The sequence below is a fragment of the Anabas testudineus genome, chromosome 14 (genome assembly GCF_900324465.2).
Source record: "Anabas testudineus chromosome 14, fAnaTes1.2, whole genome shotgun sequence".
Classification (NCBI taxonomy): Eukaryota; Metazoa; Chordata; class Actinopteri; order Anabantiformes; family Anabantidae; genus Anabas; species Anabas testudineus.
The window spans coordinates 18057363-18079368 of record NC_046623.1 but is presented as its reverse complement, the minus strand read 5'-3'; the positions used below and the strand labels follow the sequence as shown (position 1 = coordinate 18079368).

The following is a 22006-nucleotide window of genomic DNA, read 5'->3' as shown; positions in this document are numbered from 1 at the left end:
TTCCAGAGACAACAGTGTGTGTGTGTGTGTGTGTGTGTGTGGCCTCTCAGTATGACATGTCTGTCTAACAGGCATTACCAGGCAGTCTGAGCATTTTCATTAGTTCCTAGAACACCAAACAAACCACATGGGTATGTGAAGCAGCTGCAGTAGTACTGGAGAGCCACAACAACCTACTGAGGCGAGAGAGGGAGACTGAGCCCAGACTCATCTACAGTAAGAGAGCGAACATACATGTAAGTGGGTCGAAGAGCACGCCTGCACACATCTGTCTGCCAGCTTCATTCTGTGTGTGTGTGTGTGTGTGTGTGTGTGTGCACAAATGAATTAACAAAGAGCTGAAAAGAGCTGAGAGTCTCAGTGTGTGTGTTTGTAGCTTTGAAACACAGGTTGTAATTAAACTGGCTCCTAGTTCAATTCAATATCAATATTTTCCAATATGCTCATGAATGTTCAACAGCTGTTCAAAAATTAGTGTTGTTGGATCGTCTCAGCACATTTCCAGTATCTTCTTCTATCTCAGCACATTTCCAGTATCTTCTTCTATCTCAGCATGACTGATCATAGTTTTGTCAACTTTGCACCAGGTTTAAAAATTTCAGGATTTCTTCAAAAGGTCACTGGAAATTGGGCAATTTTCCAAAAATACTATTAGTCATGGCAAAACAAATGTTCCAATCTCAAAACTCTGCTGAGATCTTGTGACTGTGGGAGCTCTGCCAGTGTCTTTGTGTTTATGGTGGTGACATAATGTCTATGTGGACAACAGTACACTGCAGCCAGAGGCTCAAATACTTATGTTCTATTGTAAAGAAGTTGTTGTGATAGAAAATCTTATGTTCTCACATCTTACAAGGACAATGTGTGGTATGCAACAACTTTCAGGGGATGGATATAAAAAGGAGAATCCCCCGTGTCTGTTGATGTCAAACTCCTGTTTGTGTGTGTGTGTGTGTGTGTACAGTCTGTCTTGCTGTGTCCTACCTGACCACAGGAACTGGTATGGCCTCCAGGTTGGCAGGGACCTGCACTCCCTTCTCCCACTCTTGTCTCCAGGGGTCTGAGAGCACGTAGAAGTCGTCCAAGCCAAGTTGGGCCGAGTCCGGCAGCTTCATGGCCGTGATGAAGTCGGTACGAAACACCTGCACAGTGAGCAAAGTGGAAAAAGAGAGAAGAGAAAACAAATACATTCAGTTAAATGGTAAAAACAGTGAAGATATGCAGTCGTTTGGGATCCAGGTGGCTTTAGAGGGTGGAAATGAGACGAAGAGAGGAGAGGAGAGGACCATGAACAGAGGAAAATAGCAAGTACTCGTTATATTCCAGGACGTGACGGTACGAAATTACAACATCATCATCGTCAAACGTAGGGCTGCAGAACTCATGATGAAGATACAACTGCGTCTATGTCTGCTCTTTAGAAACATTTCCTTCCTGTGCACAGCTCACCTACTGCTGAATCCCTCTGCTCTAAAACGAGAAGTTTCATCATTACCTTTCAGTCCTTCGTGATCCTCTTGCTTTTTGATAAAGTCATTACTGGTAAAAACAAACTGTCTGGCTCGTGTATGGCTCCACAGCTCAGACCATAAATATGCTGTGGCTTCAAAATGATGCATTTTTAGCATTTCTGCCTCGACTGCTGCTTAACACTCTTTAACTTTAGAGAATAACGTTAGAACAAGTAACAAGACATGAAAAACACATGCAGAAGGAGCTGAGAAACATTTGTCTAGCAGAACATTAGTCACTCATTTTGTGGTGTTGACTAATCCCTATCTTTGGCTTTCTTAGGTAATAACTCACTGCCGCTGTCGTCTTTTAATACTCTGGATGTTTGAGTGTTCATGAAATGGGGATTTTCCATTGTAGTTTTCCTGATTTTTATAAATCTGCAGAGTCATTATCGTCTTTGAATCCGACTCAGCACAGCACAACAATCGATGGTAAAAACATATACAAGTCTATTTGTTCTTCCTCACCATCGCAGAGTTTATGCAGCTCTGACACACTCTGAAACCATGTAGAGGCCTGAATCAAGGTTGTGGTCTTCTTTTAATTAAATGTGAACACAGGTGATCCACATTTCACACAGTTACCAGTAATTCACCCAGTTAACATTTAAATTAGTTGTAAAAAGATGTAATGCTGAATTCCAACTTCTTAAAATCAAATCTGTTTCTATGTTGACGGACTTCTTCATAACTAATTCGAAGCTTCATCATCTCTCCATTAATCCCACAGCGGTTGCCGTTGTATTTATTATTTCTGGACTGTGAAGTGTCGACAGTGACACAATGATAACACACTGAGAAGAAATGTAAAATAATCAAATGCAAAAATCAGGATTTGGATTAAATTACTTGCTCTAATGTCGTCGGGGTTTAGGCCCCAAACATGCTTCTCATAAGTGCACAAAAGCAGAGGATTCGAGCTGCTCCAGTTAGCTACCCACTTCACGTATTGCTATGTGTCACGTGAAAAAAACTAATGCAACACTCTCGTCTTGAATCAGACAGGAATACATTGCTGAACTGAAATGTGTTTTTTCCTTCCTGTGTGATAAGTAGCCTGAGGCACATGTTTTGCCAGCTGGGCCAAGCCCGGCTTGCACGGGTGCATCCGTGTACTGAGGCTTTAGATGATGCTGAGCGGGAACGATGCGTTCACTGCATACGTGTTTCCTCAAGTCTTCTCCGCACCCATCTGTTCCCCTGACCCTCTCATGTAAGACACAAGGAAAAAACATGAGGAAAGGTGTAAGTGAGGGTCAAATGAGAAGCACTTACTGACAGAGAAAGTAGAAGGGTGAGAAGAAAGAGGAAGAAGCGCTGTGATCACAGAACCATTCCAGTAAATTGTTAAAGTTAACCTGGTGACCTTTACGGGCTGACACCAACTGCACACAGTAAATGTGAGTGGTGTGTAGAAGGATTCTATATAAACAAGCTGTAGCAGACACATATAATATGAACAAACACCTACACAGACACACACACTCTCTCTGTCTGCTGACCCGAAGCAATGATATTATCAATCATATAGTCAAGGATATCAGACACACACACACACACACACACACACACACACACACACACACACACACACACACACACACACACACACACACACACACACACACACACACACAGTGGTACCAAATCAACCGTATGACTTCACTCCACATTTTATCATTATTTCCTAAGCCTCCTCATCCCTGCTTTATTAGCTCTTCTCCACCGTCTTCCCTCGCTCCCCCCTCCGTCTCTCCATTAACCTCTCCATCTTCCCTCTCTCCGTCCCTCCTCCTTCTCCCCTCTCAGTCCCCTAATGTGGGTTTTAATGTGTTTATTTTGACCTCAGAGACACACAGAAGAAAAGTGTCAAAAATAAAGAAGGAAAACAGCAGAAGGTCAGATCAGAGGAAGGACAGAAATAAAATGAAAGAAAGAAAATATGATTTTATTTGAATGAGAGGCACAGAGCACATTTCTCAATTAAGCCTCTATAAAATTTAAATATAAATATATATATAATTCTATAATATAGAACTAACACCAGTACTTTCCTTCAACTGCCAACATACAAACATTAGATTCCTAAAGGTTCAATTGCAGAAAACAGTTTCTGAAACTCCATCTGTGCTCAGACGGTTCCTGGTTCAGTCCCTAGAGGTGCAGGATAAATCTGGGAGGGAGAAGCTGACGCTGTGTGTGAGCAGCACATTAGCAGCAGCAGCCGGTAGCTTCAGTCCTGCATGTGTGACCACACAGGGGGGCGTTTGGGTCCAGTGTTGTGTAGGTCACTCTCATTTAGTTCTCAGAGCCCAGAACACAGTCACTGTGCATAACTTTACAACAACAGTACTGATGCAGAGAGAGCACCTCATTGAGTCCAACTAAGTGGGACTCAGTAAATTCCACTGTTTGTATTAAGTAACGAGTCCTTTGAAAAGTATCTGCTTAAGTTACAAATAATCAATCAAGAACAATCAGAGAGAAATCAACAGTAATATAACGTCATTTGTCATGACTCTCTCTGATCAATGATGTTGGAGGACATGGAGGTGAAGAAGAGGTGGATGATGTGAGTTAAGTGTAGAGAGGAGACGGACAAGAGCAGGAGGAAAGAAGAAAATCAGAAGTATGAGAAGAATGAAGAAAAAAGGGAGTGATATTAATGTAGGAGAGATGAAAGACAAGGACAGACGAGGACGAGGCTGGTGTGTGTGTGTGTGTGTGTGTGTGTCACAGAACAGTATATGAAAAGGCCATATGTAAAAAGAAGTACTCTTGCTTCTGCTGCTGCTTGGCTGCCTCCACTGTCTGCCAGCCAGCGAAAATAAATAATGCAATGGAGCAAGAGGATGTCTGTGTGTTTAACTGTGTGTGTGTGTGTGTGTGTGTGTGTTGGGGGGGGGGGGGGTTGTGCAAATTCACGTTTTTCTGTGTCTGCATGAGCCTGAGTGCAGACAGTGAGCCAAGGCCATGATGAATCTCGCCTTCCCCTTCAGCGGCTTGAGAGGAGGACAGACTGAGGGCGATCCACTCCTCCTTAATCTCCCCCCGTCCTTCTCCCCTTCCACCTGCTTTCTCTGATTTTTTTCCTTATCAGTGTGGAAAGAAGAAGAAATTAGAGGAGAGGAGAAAGTGGAAGGAAAAGGAGGCAAAGGGGTGAGAGACAAGAAGACAAGAAGGAACTGAAGAAACAGAGGAGGAATCATTGCAGGAGAGAAAACAGATGACTGGAGGAAAAGAAGGGACTGAAGAGAAGAGAGGAGGAGTGACAGGAAGTGAGGAGAAAAGAAGAAATGAGAGGAGGTGAGGTGAACGAGTAAAAGAAGTGAGGAGAGGAGAGAAAGCAAAGGGTTGAAAGGAGATGAGAGGAGAGCAGAGAATCTCCGTATATCAGTTTTATTACTGTGTGTTTATACACGAATGACTGCGGCTAATTAATGTCTAGGAAACACTATTACAAGCTCCTGCAGTTTTATGTTCTACCTTGTTTCTATCTCTCTCCAACTCAACCACTTCCTGCTCTTCCTCTCATCCACAGCTCGCCCTCTTTTCCCTCTTTTCGCGATGGAGTCGCTCTGCCCAGCCGACACGGAGCAGGTAGACAGGTGGAAAAGTCAGACAGGTAGAGAGGCAGACGAGCAAATTTCAGGCAACTTATAAAATCCAAATGTGAATTTCTCTGAGCTTTTAGAAAGTCAAAAAATAAACAGGGCAAAAACAGAGAAACAGAAAGTCCTTCAAGAGCTGATTAGATTTGAGTAACTTGTTTATCTTCTACAGAGTCACTTAATGTCGGCTGTATTTCATGCAAAGGCAAAAAAACCAAAGAAAAGCGCTTGGCTGTGTTATAACGGAGCAACTAATGAAGAGTTATGTACGGGAGTGACAGTACCAATGTCGTTTAAGGCTGATTTTGTTGGACAGAGGCTGTTGTGCAACGGAGCAGCCATGGAAACTCGGTCTGTAATTACTCTTACTTAGTGCCTTTCTCTTTCTTTTATGTATCACATGATTTATTTATCGCTGGAAGGATTTTCCACATCGATCAACCAAAATAACTTTGTTCTGAGGACGTGATTGAATTTTGCCATTTCCACTCAGCTTTCCAAATTTGATAAATCACAATTTGCAAATGAAAATGTTGAGTGGATGCCCAAATCTTACAGTACATTTCCAACAGGCACACAAAAATCCCCTTTATCTTGCAATTAGTTAATAAACCATCACCACGATCCATATTCAGATGCTCGTGGCCATTTCAGACGGTTGCTCGTCGCATTTGTTTTTGAATTTCTTTAGTTTTTCTGCTGCCACAAGGTGAAAACACCTAATTATTTCCTAAAAAGTCTGCAGCGAGGTTAGCTGAAAGGCAACGGCTTAATCTACTCTCTTCAATTATCTACACACCAGAGACGCCTCCAACATCTGCTGCTCTCTTCTGTACAGCTTCTGTATGTCTGAAAAGCTGAATCATTCACTTTGGGAACCACTCACACCTCACATGATAACTTTCTCTCCAAACCACGAATCAGGGATAATCTAATTATTTAACTTCTGTCTGTAAAACTTCCCGAGCAGCTTCATTTCCCCAGATGTGACAGGTTGTCGCACTCATTCGCGTTGCAGAAACTCAGGTTTCATTTTTTGGGACTTTCCAGCGACGCGGGTGGAGTGATCGACGAGTTCTCACTCAAACCGATGAGATGAGGTTCAGCTGCTCCGACAAGGTCCCTCAGAAACCAGAGGAAAATATAAACATGCACGGAAAAACTCATATACGGAAACATACAAACAGCCCTAGTCAAACACACACACACACACACACACACACAGAGTTTCAGTCACACATATACACACACACACACAAACTCCAGCCAGTCACTAAGTCAGTAGGTCAGTGTGCTGTGTTGAGTTATGGGCTGTATGCATGCAGGACTCTCATTAAGTCCAATCCAGATCAACAGTGATGACATAAGTGTGTGTGTGTGTGTGTGTGTGTGTGTGTCTACACTGCTAGGGAGGGGGCAGCCTGACTGACATTAATAATCACACTAAAAAAAAAACAGGCATTGATTCCGTGGGAGTACTGTGTTTAAGGAGTACAGCCTGAAAACTGTTTATGATGTTTCTCTGCTTTGGGAAATGTCTCTCAGCAAACCACTGAGTGGACGACGTGCACAAACACACCACGAGGACAGATGAGGGAGGATGAGGGATCTTTTCCCTCCTAGGATGTTGACAGATATTCTGAAATGTGATCCGACAGTGGGGATCCACCAATCAGATATTAATACGGGATATCGGGCGCGATGTTGTCTAAAGAGTTAACTGAGTATCGGAAAATGGAGCCGGTCCAAATGGGTAACCTACACTTTGTTACTGTACCTGAACGCCTCCTGTATAAAGACCCACGGAGCAGCAGAGTATCTAATATTACTAACTGTTCCTACTAACGATATAAACTACATAGAAGATGAATACAAAACCAGAAGTGTGGATTCAAACTTCAGGAAGAATCTTTGACTTCTGCCAGCTCTGACTCAGCTTGTTTGTAGCTGTATGGAGCAATTTGCCTGTCGGTCTTATTTTGTGGACTGACTTGTATCTCTGACCATCTGCAGAGCAGTGACAGATTAGCACTGTCTGCTTCCCCCTGAGCCGAACACAACAGAAACCACAGAGGATGAAGCTGACATTTCAAACCAGGAAGCACACACACACACACACACACACACACACACACAGAGACAAGTTAACACTGGCACGAAAGCTGGAACACACAAAAAAAAAAAAAAAAAAAACACAAATGCACATCTACACACTGACGTACACATGAACATTTACTGTGTATAGTAAAACAAATTCACTTAACACACACACACACACACACACACACACACACACTCCTCCAGCCTCCTCTAATGATCACGACTACATGCCAAACCCCAAACTAAACTTAAAACCAGTTCTAACCCAAACTCAAGAACCACAGAACCAAGTCCTGAATCTTAAACTGCTGTTTCAAGTGTGAGACCAGCAAAAATGTCCTCACCATGACAGTATAAGCAGAAATGTGTTCACACAGTGACATAAATACATGCCCACACACACACACACACACACACACACACACACACAGGTAAACGCCCAGCCGCCCACCCACACAGTAGACCTTGTTATTACTGTGCTGCTGAGCCATTTTCCTTGAAGCACAGTGACAAAGGGCTTTTAAAGGCCAGCTGACATCACACACTCGCATTTGACTCACTGTTTATCTTTGGGAAACAATCAGCTTTGTTCACGTGTTACTGTCAAAAGGACGAGAGCACTGATAGAAAAGAGAAGCAGAGGATGCTCTGCCCTTCACTCCTCATCCTGCTGTTATTATTAGGCTGCTAAACTCTTCTTTACTGTGAGTGCAACAGCAGTGCGATAATTATCAGCACCCCATACGGTGCAAAGAACCCATAAGGCCAGCATGAGTCCAAAAGGATGTACTGAATGTGCAATGAAGTAGTGTTATTGGTCTTATTCTTGACCCAAAATAGCTTTGATAGTGAGTTTTGCCAAAAACTATTAACACACGATAATGTAACAAAGGTCAGTGTAAAAGATGTGCAGTGGAAACTCACAGCCATAATTACTAGGGATGTCCCAATGAGGTTTTTTTGGCTTCAATTCCAATCAAAGTCATTTAAACCAAGGCTCACACATACTGTGTGTATGTGTGTATATATATATATATATATATATATATATATATATATATATATATATTTATTAGACGGGGGAGGTTGAGTTGGGAACACAGATGACCTACACTCTGTACTGTGCCTGAATGCCTCACAACACAGATGCAACGCAATGTTACTGTAATATCAACACACAAGGTAAGTGATATGTATGTGTTACGTTCTTTTACAACAAGAAATATCACATTCCCAGGATATAGTATCAAACTTGTGCAAGTGGAGCTGCTGTTCATATGAGGAAGAATGTTTGCAAGTTGGTGATTCTGTTTCCCAGAAAACAAAATCACAAATCTGAATAATCCCGTTGTTGATTAGTTGCATTCAGAGACTCTCACACCATCAATTTGTGCATTTTGTCCAAGGCTATCACGGCGATTACTGAACTTTTAATAAGCAAATCTGCACAGGGAAAAGGTGCAATAGCTTTAAAGGTTTAGGGAAGTGCTGCTCTACGTATAAGAAACCATGCAACATGACATGCATCATTGGAGACGACAGGTTTCCAATGTGTGATTGGGTTAATTTTAGACTCAGACTCTTAAAGGACAAGAAGGTGAAGCCATAACTCTGGTGGTAGAAACAAAAGCAGAGCACAGTTAGTCAGAGCTCATACCTGAGACTTTATATTTGACCAAACAAACAGTGAGAAGGTGAATATCTACATCGATGTGCTGGGGATTAAAGAAAAGAATGAGGAGCCTTTTCTGTCCTTTGGGCATCTTGCCTACCTGGCTCTCCACCGTGCGTCACGGCAGATGTTGACTCACAAAGAGTGGAGACTAATTTTAGCAGCCTCATCACAGCAAAGGGACGGGCTCTAATGATTGGCTCTTTAGAAGGTCCACAGTTCTCAGGAGGACGTGTGTGTGTGTGTGAGTGTTGAGTGGGTGATTAAGAGTGAGAAAAAGACAGAGAAGGAGAGAAAGTGGTTGATGGGAGAGTGACACAAAGAGATAGAGGAGACGAGAGCACGGTGTGCACCAGAGAGCGAGATCAGTGCATTAGCACAGTGACTCAGTGATTTCAGCACAAGCACACGAACCAGGACAAGAATCTGGTACCTTGATACCAACAGAATGTAATGCATTTAAGCAAGTCTAACCTTAATTATAGCTTTAACAAGTGTACACTTAACCCGTGTGGTGTGAAACATCATGTGTATTTATAAAGTTAAAGGGATCAAGCATCTGCTCTCATCTCTTAAGCAATTACCTTGTGCCTTTACATTCATAACAATATTTATATCCATTAAATGAGGCTTTTAACAGTAGAGCAGGGATGTGAGACACTAATGTCACAAATTGGATGATTTGGTCTCTTTGTGTCACAGTTTTACTATTTTTCACTTTTGTTTTCTACTGCAGTATCAAAGTTTTCTTATTTCTCTTTATCACGCGTCCACAGGCTTCTGAAAAATGGCTGCCTTCCTCTTATTTATGCCTCCTCTCACCAAGCTGGACAGACGGGAGGAGATCCTGGTGCAAGAAACTGCAACGATATATATTTAACAGATGGACAGGATGAAATAGGATGAAAGGACAAGTAGAAGAGAAAACATTTGGCTTCTCTGACACTTCTCCAACTGCACCAGATTTGAGGAGAGGTGAACAGAGAAGAAATAGAGACAGAATGTGGAGGAGAGGAGACAAATGACAGCAGCTAGAATAGAAAGAGAGAAAAGAAACTAGTGCACATTCACTGGCTAGCATCTTTTCCTGATGTTCTTCCAGGAAAAGTCTTTTATACAGATTCTTATATTTCTCCTCCATTTTTTCACTTTCTCATTTTTACAGCCTGGAAAACTATATTGGTTTTGAAGGTGGTCTGAGAAAGAAATGCAATAAAAAGGAAAAGAGCGAGCAGGAAGGCAAATCTATCTAGAAGACAAATGTGAGAAACTGTCCCATATCAGGCAGAAATACTGCCCTGGGAATATAATCAAGGCTGGATTAGCACACAGCCCAGGTGTTCTTACAGTAAATATCCATGACGGTTTTCATAACATACTATTCTCCATTTGACACAATGCAATCGTGGCTCAGTTGCTCTCACATGCAGCTGTATCCCAGGATAAATACTTTACTTTCCATTTCAAACAACAGCAACCAACATTTTTTATTGTAATTAAAATAACCTGAAGAATGGAAGACTGGTTTTATGTAGAGATGCACACTTTAGGAAAAGTCCTGAATCAATAGTCGAGAAATCAATATGTGATTAATCATTAACAATATACATACTGTAGTCAGGCCACGCTGCACAAGGTCAGACTTAAACAATAAACATGAAACATCACAGCAACAAGCTCTCTACAGAGCTACGACTGGTTTACATAATATATAATAATAATAATAATAATAATAATAATAATAATAATAATAATAATAACTTATCTACACAGTGGGTGCGATTTGTTCATCGCAGCTCAGCTGTTTGAATCCTGATACGTTAAGATTGATCCCTCCTAGAAATCGTTCAGCACTCAGTGCCAAAGGTAAAACTTCTCGGAGCAGCATGATGCTTGTACAGTTCATCATTTTGCTTTGTTTATATGTGGAGCATGTTAAATTAGAATGGTAGTAGGTGTTAGCATGAGCCTCAGGAAAACTAAAATAATAAAAAATGATTTTAGAGGTCACCTATGATTTTTACAGCAGAGCCTTGAGCTGCAATTCAAACATTTTCTTCTTTATCTTTCCCACTTATGGCATCAGTTAGAGTCGAGATGGCAGCTTGTTCTTTGTGTGACGGCTGCAGAACAGGCACCACGCAGGGCAAAAAGTGAGAGCCCAGAAGAAACCTTTCAGCGCGATCACTGCCTCAGCTCAGGACGGATGAGAGGGAAAGAGGCATAAAGGCAACAGTGAAGGGAGTCACTGCTATTATGCAGAAACATTATTTCTAACTAAACTGAATCAATCACATCAACAGCCTGAACCAACTTGACACTTTTCAAATAACATGTAAAGGTTTTGATAGGAATGTGAAAGGGTTTCCTCCTGCAGTCCCCTCTCCCCTCTCAGATCTGAAATGTCACATCCGTAGCTATTAGCCTAGCTTCGTAGTGCCGAGCTTTGAAAAGGCACTCAGCCTACAATTTATGCCCCTCATTAGCGTGAGACGAGACAGTGAACAAGTCCTTTTGAGATTTCTCTGAATGCCGGCTCCTCATCACAAGCCCTGGCCCGAATGATGCGTGGAGCGACAGCGCTCCCCTCCATGCCAAGGGCAGGCTGATTGCCAAGGCTTCATTCAAAGGTCACGCAATTAAGCTTTGTTCCTGCTTCAATAAGGCTTTGACTGACTGACTGCACGCCTCCATTTGAACAGATGTGATTTTTGGCCTCTGGCAAGTCAAAACTCTGCCCCCTGTTCATGTTCATAATCATGTATGCGAAGAAATGAGTCAGGGATGGAAGACTCCTTATATAAAGGCAGAAATGATCATCATGTAGCTTGTCTCTAAATTTCAATATGATTATTCAGGACTGCAGTAGCTAAGAGGCCAAGTAGATCTCATTTGGAGCCAGAAGCTGCTTGGACTCGAGTGTGGTCTGGGAAAAGCTTTTCTCCTCACGTCGCTCTCCAAGGCATTTAACCTCCAAACTTCTTTGAGAGCTACTACATGTCCACATGTCAGAGACGGTAACTATACTGGGCCGTTTGCAGGAGTTAAATAAATCATGTAACAGCATCTAAATGGAGAACAGTCCTGACAGAGGGCATGTCATATCATGGACTAATATATGAAGAGCTTCAGCAGAACATTTCAAGCTTTTTACAAAACGACTGATGTGAACAATGCATTTGCCCCCCCCCCCAACCACTCTAGTGGATCTGCTCAGTAGAAGTTGTGCTTGTACTGTGCAACTCCCCGGTGAGATTGTGTGTAAAAACAACATGAATGTGAGACATGATTGTACTGAGAGAGGAAACGAGAGAGGACGAACACGCTCCGAAAACCTTCCTTCAATAAATAAAGGTTAAAAAACTGGGTCACTGACAAGAGTGAAGGAGACTTAAAAGGCAGGAGGGATAAGCCAATTTCCCCCACAGAGACTGATGCAAATATCATTCTTCGTATGGCAGGCTCAGGCTGACGATTTGGTGAAATGGCAAGCAACGGCTGTGGGGAGATGTGACCTAGTTTTTGGAAACAACCAAAACAACTACATGATTAATGCTGCTCTGCATATCTGTGTCTACTGCAACTTGATTCGGTTGAGTCAAAATTTAGTAATAGGGAATAACGAAGTTGAATAAATGGAGGCTGGAGCTGTTCTGAAGTTCAGCGGCTTAACTTACATTAACAAAACTCGAGAGAGAGAATCAAAGGTCTAAATATCATCTGACAGACGGCTGCAGCCACTAGAACTTACAGCTACAACAACCTGTCCATTTGCCACCAAATAGCATTTCTGGAGACGGTAAGTAGTGGGTTTTACGCTACATGAAGTGTCCGCCGGGTGGAATCTGCCACACCAAACAATATTTTTCAGTCAGCTGAATGCTGCGATGAGCCAAACTCCACCCATCTGGTGCCGTGTGCAGGCCAAAATAAACACTGTGACTTGTGAATAGGAGTTAGTCTGCAGAGTCTTATAATAACACACCAACGTCTCAGCTGGCTTCATATTAACACCCACACTAGTGCTAAGAGGGCTCTGAGTCATTTTAAGTAACAACCACTCATCAAAGGACTTTTAAGATGGAAAACTCCACCGTCAGATGCTCTTGCAGTAATATATCATTCATCTATGATGTTCAGTGTGTTCCAGGAGTCGGTCCCTCAATCTGCCTCATCTGCTCTTCCTCCAGTTAACAATCCACTATATTCACAGAGAACGACAGCAGGATGACAAGATCTATAAAATGTGCAGCAAAGTTTTGTCCTCACGGTGTGAAAGATTTCCTTCTAGTTGGGAAAAGTAAGAAATACAGCACGACGTATGAAAGGACGGCACGCTCGTCTGTCGAGGCTTTTTTCAGTTTCATTGCTGAATGTCAGTGCAGCGTGCGTGGTCTAGAAAGAAGCTGTCATTCTTTGATTCCAAGAGGCTGACATCAAAACCTGGCATTTAGCATTGATGATTTCATGTTTGAATGTCTACTGTTTGCTTTCAGCATCTATCCCCGTTTGCCATCTTCATTTCTCTGCACAGGTACGTTGTTCCGTGTTTAAAGTTGGTGCAACAAGTCGTCACGTATGACTGGAAATAAAAATATGGGCAACTTCACAGATGACACACACACACAGAGACAATGGGGATGATTCACTGGAAACAGACACATAAAGAAGACAAATGGTAATTGCAAAAACAAAACAAATGCTCATGGGTACAATATTCACAAAATACACACCATCTGATTATTGTTTATATTTTCCCACGGCATTCTCTGGCCAACGCCGCACTTTATGAGTCAACCACAAATATCAGCCTCAGAGACAAAGTACAACATGCAAAACGTTTTATGTTTTTGGTCAGAGAGTTCAACTCCAGAACAACTAAGTCGGATTTAATTTGAAGCTTATTCATGAGTTTTAAGCTTTGACAGAATTTTACATGTTCTTCAAAATGCAGTCACCAGCCTTTAACTTTCATCTACAGTCATTGAATCATCATCTCTTCCTCCTCCACTCGTCCTTTATCAAAGCTCACATCACTCAATCGCCCCATTTGTTTCATTCACCTCCATCTCTCACTCCATCACCCTTACATCCATCATTCCCTCTCTCCGTCCACTACACTTCCCAATTCATCCTCATTTCCGTCACATTTCTTTACAATCAGTGTCAACGCTTTTGGCAGGTGAGCAGGTGGAGCAATCCTGACTGTTTAATACAAGCCTGGAGGCTGTGGTTTCTGTTGTGTGGGTGTGCATGCGCACGTATGTTTATTTGCACTCATCTCCCGGCTGGTACGTGTCGACATGCAAAGCTCGCCACCATCCATCCAGGCTGCTCATCCGCTCACTGAGCTTGGCACACGACGTGAGAATGCGAGAGAGAAACTGTAACATCGCATCCATGCATTCCTGTAGCTGTTTGCATCTGGTTGCTGTGGAGTTTCACAGCTGTTTCTACCAGATCTTAATGAGCTACAACAGCTGGTTGTCTGCTAAAACACACACACACACACACACACACATAGATACATGCTTGTATCTGTACACATCATTACTTAATCACTTATACATGTGGTTTTGGAAGACCACACATAATTCCAGAAAATTAGAACTTCATGTTGACTTTACACAAATGAGAGTTTCACCACTCTGACAGTGATCCACCTATAACATCAGCACATCTGGATGAATACACAGCTGCCATGGAACAGTGACTCTCATCTTAACATACAAGTTATTAGAAAAAACGTGGTTCACAGACGTCGTCAATAGCCCAAAGAAATTTTCCATGTCCTAATTTGATTGCAATAATACTTGAACAACTGCAAGCAATAAGGGGGAAAACGATCAGGGGCTCTTCAGCTGGATGGATGTTCTCCGTCAGTTGGCTGCTGTTTTCAATTTCAGCCCTCGATGCTGCACTCGCCAAATACTCTCCAACGGCTGTTAGCTTCTACAGATTACTTATGATTACAGATATCTGCCAGCGTTAAACTCATTCAGCATAAGTTGCATCTGTGTTAATTTAGTCAAGTTAGTTGTTATTTAATCTTAAAATGTCTAGTAAAAAAACAAAAAACCATCACACAGAGACCTCCTGAAGATGAAGACAAGTGTCCATAAGAATTTAAACTAATGATGCTGGTTCACGCTCTAAAGACAAGCAGTAATAAACCTCAACATTTACCACATCACTACTCATTTCAATTGAGGGAAGTTCCCATTGTACCAAAGGTGGTGGGAACTGACTAGTGACCCAGAAACAGGGTAATCGAGGCCCAAGGCTTATTGATGTGTGGAGGAGGTGAAGGGTCAACGGGTGTCAAAACACACAGTCTGCTGCTAAATACCCACGGACACCTCCAGAGATTTTGTGGCGTCTACGCCTCAACGGATCAGAGCTGGACCAACGGTTTTAGGCAGGTGGATTTAATGTTGTGGCTGATCAGTGTACACTTGCACAGACATGTACACTTGACTCGTTCTTTCCTCCGGATACACTTACTGTATACAAAAGCTTATGTATGCACGGGTAAACAGTGTTGCTGAGAGAGAGTTTCACACCTGCTCAGCCACCATTTCTTTGGCAAACCCCATAAATACCACTTCCTTCCTCCCATGGTGCATTGAGAACGGCTTCTAATATCACATCTCGTTTGACAACCAGTAAAGCATCTAATTATAAAAATACTGTTTATAAAACTAGAACATCTGATTTAAGCTTCATGATATCACCACTGCCTTTCACCACAACACTAGTTCGGCATCATTTCAGCCACCAAAGCAGTGTAGTGTGCAGTAAACTGTGAAAAGAAAACAGTAACCGAAAGGTCACGGAGAAGAGCCGTGATCCTAAAAGGTTTAGAAAAAACTCTCAAAAGTAAAACAAAATGAGTGAGTACAGCTTTTACTTCACAAACTGCATTCGTGAGGCTCTCAACACCTACCTGCTCCACTTTCCAGTTGTGAATATGAGTTCTTTCACATACTAACTGTTGCATTAATTGCACATCACAGCTTTAGCTAATGTACCGAGCTGTAAAACTGGGAACTGAATAAATGTTATAAATGAGTGTTGAGCTTAAAGCGTGCTCCATAAATCCAACAACTCCTTATTAAAAATACTTTTGATAAAACCTTCTGTTGTTCGATTGAATGAACTAGATTGAAATATATATTTAGGATTATGGTTTAAATCATTTCCTTGTGTTGTGTTGAATTATTCACTTGTCTCTTGCTGCTAAAACAGACAAACATGTCGACTGCTTATCAAACAAAAAATGCATGACAAAGCACATCGAGGCCGATATCTTTATTATCTTTATTTTCAAAAGATCATCATCTGTATTTATATTCTGCAGCTCTGCTGTCACCAGAGTGGCATGTGAAGCATCAACTCACAAAATAAACACTTGCTGCAGCTACTGGCATCGTCATCTAGACTATCTGATGACCGGACTGACAGAAAACGATTCCAATCAAACAAGGAATCTGAATACTGTCCGAGTGCACGGTGCAAAATTTTAATACCACAAGCGTGGAAGAAACCCCCAGAGTGCAAAGTGTGTCTGCCGTCATGTTTCTGTGTCAGTACAGCGCATGTGTGTGTGTCCTCTGCCCATGTTGCTGTGTTTTGACAAGTGTCATACAATCCCCTGAGGGAGAGCAGGGGGATTTTTCTGAAGAAGGGGAGCTTTGCTTTTGTCAGAAGAGATGAGGCCAAGAGCTGCTTAAGAGACTCTGTGTGGTGACTCAGCTCCACTGCAACTACACTACACGACAGTGCATTTCTAAAAAGTAAGGTTTTATTCTCAGCAGGGTGCATGTAAGCACAGTTCTCACTCTTTTTCATCTGCTGCCCATAACCATTAACCAGAATATCCAATTTGTTCTGTCTGTGTGTGGACTGTATGTCATAATTACTTCCTGTTTGTCTACACAATTTTCAAAATCCTCAATCTGTGCCCTCATCTAAAATGAGATAAAAACAGCTATACAAAAAAAAAGGAAGCTTTTGGCTGTGTCCTCCTTCCGCCAAGCTAAGCCCTCTAAACCACTTCTAAGAAAAGTCAAAGCTGGAGTCAAAGACTTGCAAAGGCGCAAATAGAGAAGGCTCATTTTTAGAAAAGAGCTACGTTGTCATTACAAGTCTAAAGTGTTTACATTCGCCACACCTCCTTTAACCGAGGGTGAGTATCATTCTACAAACGTGTCCGCATTGTAAGCCACTGTTTAATCTTCCTCCCAGTAGGGATGCACTGATGAGAATTTTCCGCCTCCTAAACTATCGACCGTGTTCGACCTTGCTAAGATTATTTGTTGATAGTTTAAAAAGCGCTTCGCTGATATCTGGCTGCTACCATCAACCAACAGCAAATACAGTCCGAGTCAAGTACCGATTCACATTTGTGTTGAAATTACAAAACTACTGTATGAAACCAGCCTGTTGATGAGCATCGTTCTAATTCGACAGCACAGCGATAAGCATCATCTTCTCCTTTTCTGTGCGCAGTCCCTGCTGATGATCTGGTTCAACACAAAATGCCACATGTAAATGCGACATTCTGTAATTGTTCATTGATCTATTTTAGCTTTACTTACTGTAACGGCTGTGTAGATACAAAGAAAAGCTGCAGTTTATGATTTAACTAGTCTTGTCAAAAAAGAAAACAGACCACATCATTCACACTCTCACCGCCCACATCCATCCTCTGCTGAAGTATTATTAGCAGAAGATGGATGACATTTAATTAGGGTCGTGACTTTAGGCCTGTAAAACATACAACAAGTTGTTGCCTGTGACGGACATCGACAGCGGTTTCAGCTGCTAATGAGCAGCCAGTTGGTTTAACAGCATTACTGCTCACGTACATACAACTGATGCCAGGGCCGCACTTCTGTCCCCGTTTGTTTTCCCAGAGCACTGAAACGAACAAAAAGAGACTCATCACACAGTTTTAGACAGTCTGTCCTCAAACCCACTGTATAATGTTGAGCACGAAAACCAACAGAAGTCACGGACGTTTAAATCCTCCATACACCTTCATACACCTGCTGTAAACGGTGTTTACAGAAAGCCGCAGATACAAATCTGTCTATTCCTATGTTTCTAATGTGGGTCAGAGTGTAATGATCCAACAAACGCTTTGTGTGAAGGCTGCATTATTAAACTAAACTACGCTGCAGTCCTCAAGTGTCAAGGCTCCACTCCCCTGATGTTCACGACAGCTATGTTATCTACATTATCGATGAATTATCAACATTTCTCATTAAATTCAATTGGTTTTAGAAATGTACATCACACGCTGTGGATTAAGAAAACCACACGATAGCTTCTGCTAAAACTTGTGATGGTCTAAAAATCACATTTTAATTTATCATCGTACAAAACAAGTGAAAAATAACCACTCAACCCAGACACACAGGTCCACTGGGGAAAATTTATTTTCGATTTGATTTAGCTAAAAACTAGGAACTGAGAACTGTATATTCTGCCAATATCGCTCCCAAATACCAGAGACAAATACCAGAAGGCTTTATATATTCAGTGATTTAAGCTTTTCGGCCATCAGTTCAAATGCACTTGCAACATTCTTGACTCCAGAATATTTCACCGAACCTCTGTCAGACGTCACCCGCCCTTTTTCTTTGTAGGACTCACCTGTCACTCAGTGCTGCAGAAAAAGCATGAAAAATTACAGCAAATCATCATCCTTTACAAAAGAGCAGCGAGACCCAGAACAAGGCGAGGAGGCAGCGTTATGAAAGGGAACGTGGCCCCTGGCTCTTCAGCCAAGGCCCGGGTCACAGCAGAGAGCTACAGTAGTAATTACAGAGAGACTGATTGCTGACAGGACCTTCCAACAGCCTGTGGTTAACTGGATGGAGCTGAGGGGGAGGAAGCTTCAAATGCACAGGCATGACAGATGCTCTGCTGATGACTTGTACTTCAGGGTGGTTCAGGGGCATGCATGCTATTTTCCTTTACTGTTTCTCCTTTTAAAATTAACAACTAAATATTTGTGCACTTAAACTGGAGACACTTTCTGGCATTTTCCTTCAGAAATAAAAGCAAAGTTAAGGACAAATAACCCTCGAAAATCATATTAATTTATTTAGAAACAGATTATTGTTAAAGCGTCTCATGGAACATCTTCAGAATCTGAGTGCCATCCAAGGCTGTTCTTCTCTCCTTTATTTAAAAATCACCCTTGCTAAATTTTAAGTAGATATAATTTGTTCCAAATGGCAAATTTTTGAAGTGAAACTCTTCAAACAGATTTGAACCCACTTCACTGACAGAGTGGGAGGAATGTGTGCTTGTGGCAGGCAAAGCATTGCCACAGCTGGTACAGTGCACCATTTTCCAACTGGATTATGCCAGTTTGTTCCTCAGGGTGGTCATTTGAGAGCCCTTGGGATCGTTCATCATGATGATATGGACGTTCTAACCTGGTATTTTAGCCAACCAATCTGTGCCATCCATGTGCCTGGTTGATTTAGTTGTGGTGACGGAAATGGCTGTATTTACATTGGACAGAAGTGTTTGCTCCAGTTAAGAAATGATATATATCTGCAGTTGGCTGAACCAAGGCTTTCATAGTATTCAAACTACAAAGGGCATGTTCTCCATTCATCAAGCCCACCTTCTCAGGAACTCTCCAGTTTATGCTCAGACAGTAGAATTACCTTGTTGTGACTTATAATATGCAGGATTTTGTGGTTAAAACAATCAGTTCAGCAAAAGAAAAGATTCTTTGTAACACAGATCACCTACTCTCTGTAGTATGTCTGAACGTCTCACAACACAGATGACCTACTCTCTTTAGGGTACCTGAACATCACACAACACTGACAACAACACAAGTAATTTAAAAAATGAAAAGACGGACGTTTAAATCCTGCAACATTAACACCTTCATACACCTTCATACACCTTCATACACCTTCATAAACCTTCATAAACCTTCATACACCTTCATAAACCTTCATACACCTTCATACACCTTCATAAACCTTCATACACCTTCATACACCTGCTCTATTACTGGTTTAAGTGGACTGGGTGTTTTCAGAAAGCTGCAGATACAAATCTGTCTATTCCTGTGTTTCTAATGTGGGTCAGAGTGTGTGTAATGATCCAACAAGCGCTTTGTGTGAAGGAGTAAACCAACTAAAACTTGAAAAACTTGATAAACACAACGCAGATTAACTACATTCTGTGCTGTGCCTGAACGTCTCACAACACAGTTGACCTATCCATACAGTTATTATGGTGCTGGATATACTATGTACTATACTATACTAACTTACCTCTGATGGTTTCTTGTGCTGGTGGCGGACCCATGTGCTGTTGGTGCCCATATTCTTGGATGACCTGGACCACGATGTCACCTGACCTGCACCAATAAAAAAAAGACAATAAGCCACTGGTTAGTGGGACAAAGACAAACATTGTTTTACTAAATACTTCAGTGTTCTTTGGAGGGACAGATCAGTGTTTCCGGCAGACACAGTTTCTGACCCTTCTCTCTCAAGTTCATGACTCACTAATAAAGACAAAGTCTTTTAAATCTTCACTAATCTCGAGCTGAACATGACGAAAACCTAATCTGTGTCTGATTCGTTAAGAATGTGCATCCACGAGCGATAATGTTGATTTAAAGTGGGGAAAATGAAGAACAGGTCTCTGGCTGTAGATCAGACTTCATGTACACAGCATGCATTCAAATTCATTCTTCATTGTCCCGTTGGAGAAATTTCTTTCCCGTTGGAGAATCGGTCACTAACTAACCAGAAAAGTGCTGCTCATCTGAAGTTCTAAATGGGCATGTGATGGGGTTCAAGACTTTTGTAATTTACACTGATGGAGGTGATTCAAACGCTGCAGAGAAGCAGTAAACGCAAGCAGAAGAACAAAAACCTTTCCTGCGACTTATCCAACGCCCATGGCAGTAACACCACTCCAAGTCAGGCCTTTAATTGAAGCAGACTGATGATGATCTATTAAGGGGTTTAATAAGTAATGACAGTATAAATAGCATCTTGTTAAGCAGTTAGTCTACTGTGGTCCTTTACAACCTCATTAATACACAACTTAATGGCAATTAACCAGACATTGGAGCCAATATCCCACCCACCGCTTCAATCAGCAGCCCTGAGTGTGTGTTTGCTCACACGCGCCTATGTGAGCAGAGGCCATGTGGACATGAAAAGTAGAGATGGAATATCTGTTAGTGTGCAACTGCACTCGTGCTTTTACTCATTCTATACGTTTTAAATAAGTGAAACAGACACAGACGAAAGCTTGTTTTCATCTGTGCACCGTGAGGACGGCACTCATTAAAAATTGCATCACATCGGCAATTAAATTACATCACACTGGCATAATGGAAAACACAAATGTGCCAATACGGTGTAAAATAGCACATTGTGACCGTGACTGTATGTGTGTGCCCGCATGTGTGCTGCCTCCCACTCAACATATTTCCCTTGCCATCACAGCAGCGCCGGTCCCCATGCTAATTTTACTTGTGACGTCTGAACAACTAAGGCACAGAGGGCAGAACTGCTGTCAGGCTTGTCTTTGAAATTAGTGACTCCCTCTACACACACACACACACACACACACACACGTGTATATCTATGCGTTTGGCAGCCTCAGAGTCACACACACCCTCACTTTTTCCCACTATCACTCACACTTTATTTCACGCTGAACCAACATCTCCATCACTCAGAGCTGCACAGATTTATATTCTTACCATTACAGAGACGCATTCACTGCCACAGCGCAACAGGAAATCTGTAAATATGAATTGACAGCCATGAGTAATGATTGCTAATTAATCCTCAACTTATCTGTTCTGGGAGGTGGTGTCAAAGTGCACCACTGTACACACTGTACACGGTGTGTTTGTGACAGAAAGAAGGACTCAGATGAAGGTAAACAGAGACTCAGGAGAACAAACACATCGAAACCACAAAAAACAGGCAGCGAGACGGGTGGGGCAGCGTTTTAAGTAGGTGCATGTGTCATTTTTGAACACATCTCAATTTCAATAAAGCTCAACACCTACGGGAGAATTTGAAGTGACATGTTAGACAGCA

General features: G+C 42.0%; 1 protein-coding gene across 2 annotated transcripts in view; it reads right to left on the bottom strand.

Annotated features, from left to right (window-relative positions):
• Window positions 1-22006, bottom strand: part of jade2 (jade family PHD finger 2) — a 157162-nt gene that overhangs the window by 115705 nt on the left and 19451 nt on the right. For both annotated transcript variants that reach the window (XM_026372017.1, XM_026372018.1), the window contains exons 3-4: window positions 20210-20295; window positions 985-1142 (exon numbers count right to left, since the gene is read on the bottom strand). In XM_026372017.1, the coding sequence (XP_026227802.1) occupies window positions 985-1142; window positions 20210-20295 (244 nt within the window). The remainder of the gene's footprint in view (window positions 1-984; window positions 1143-20209; window positions 20296-22006) is intronic.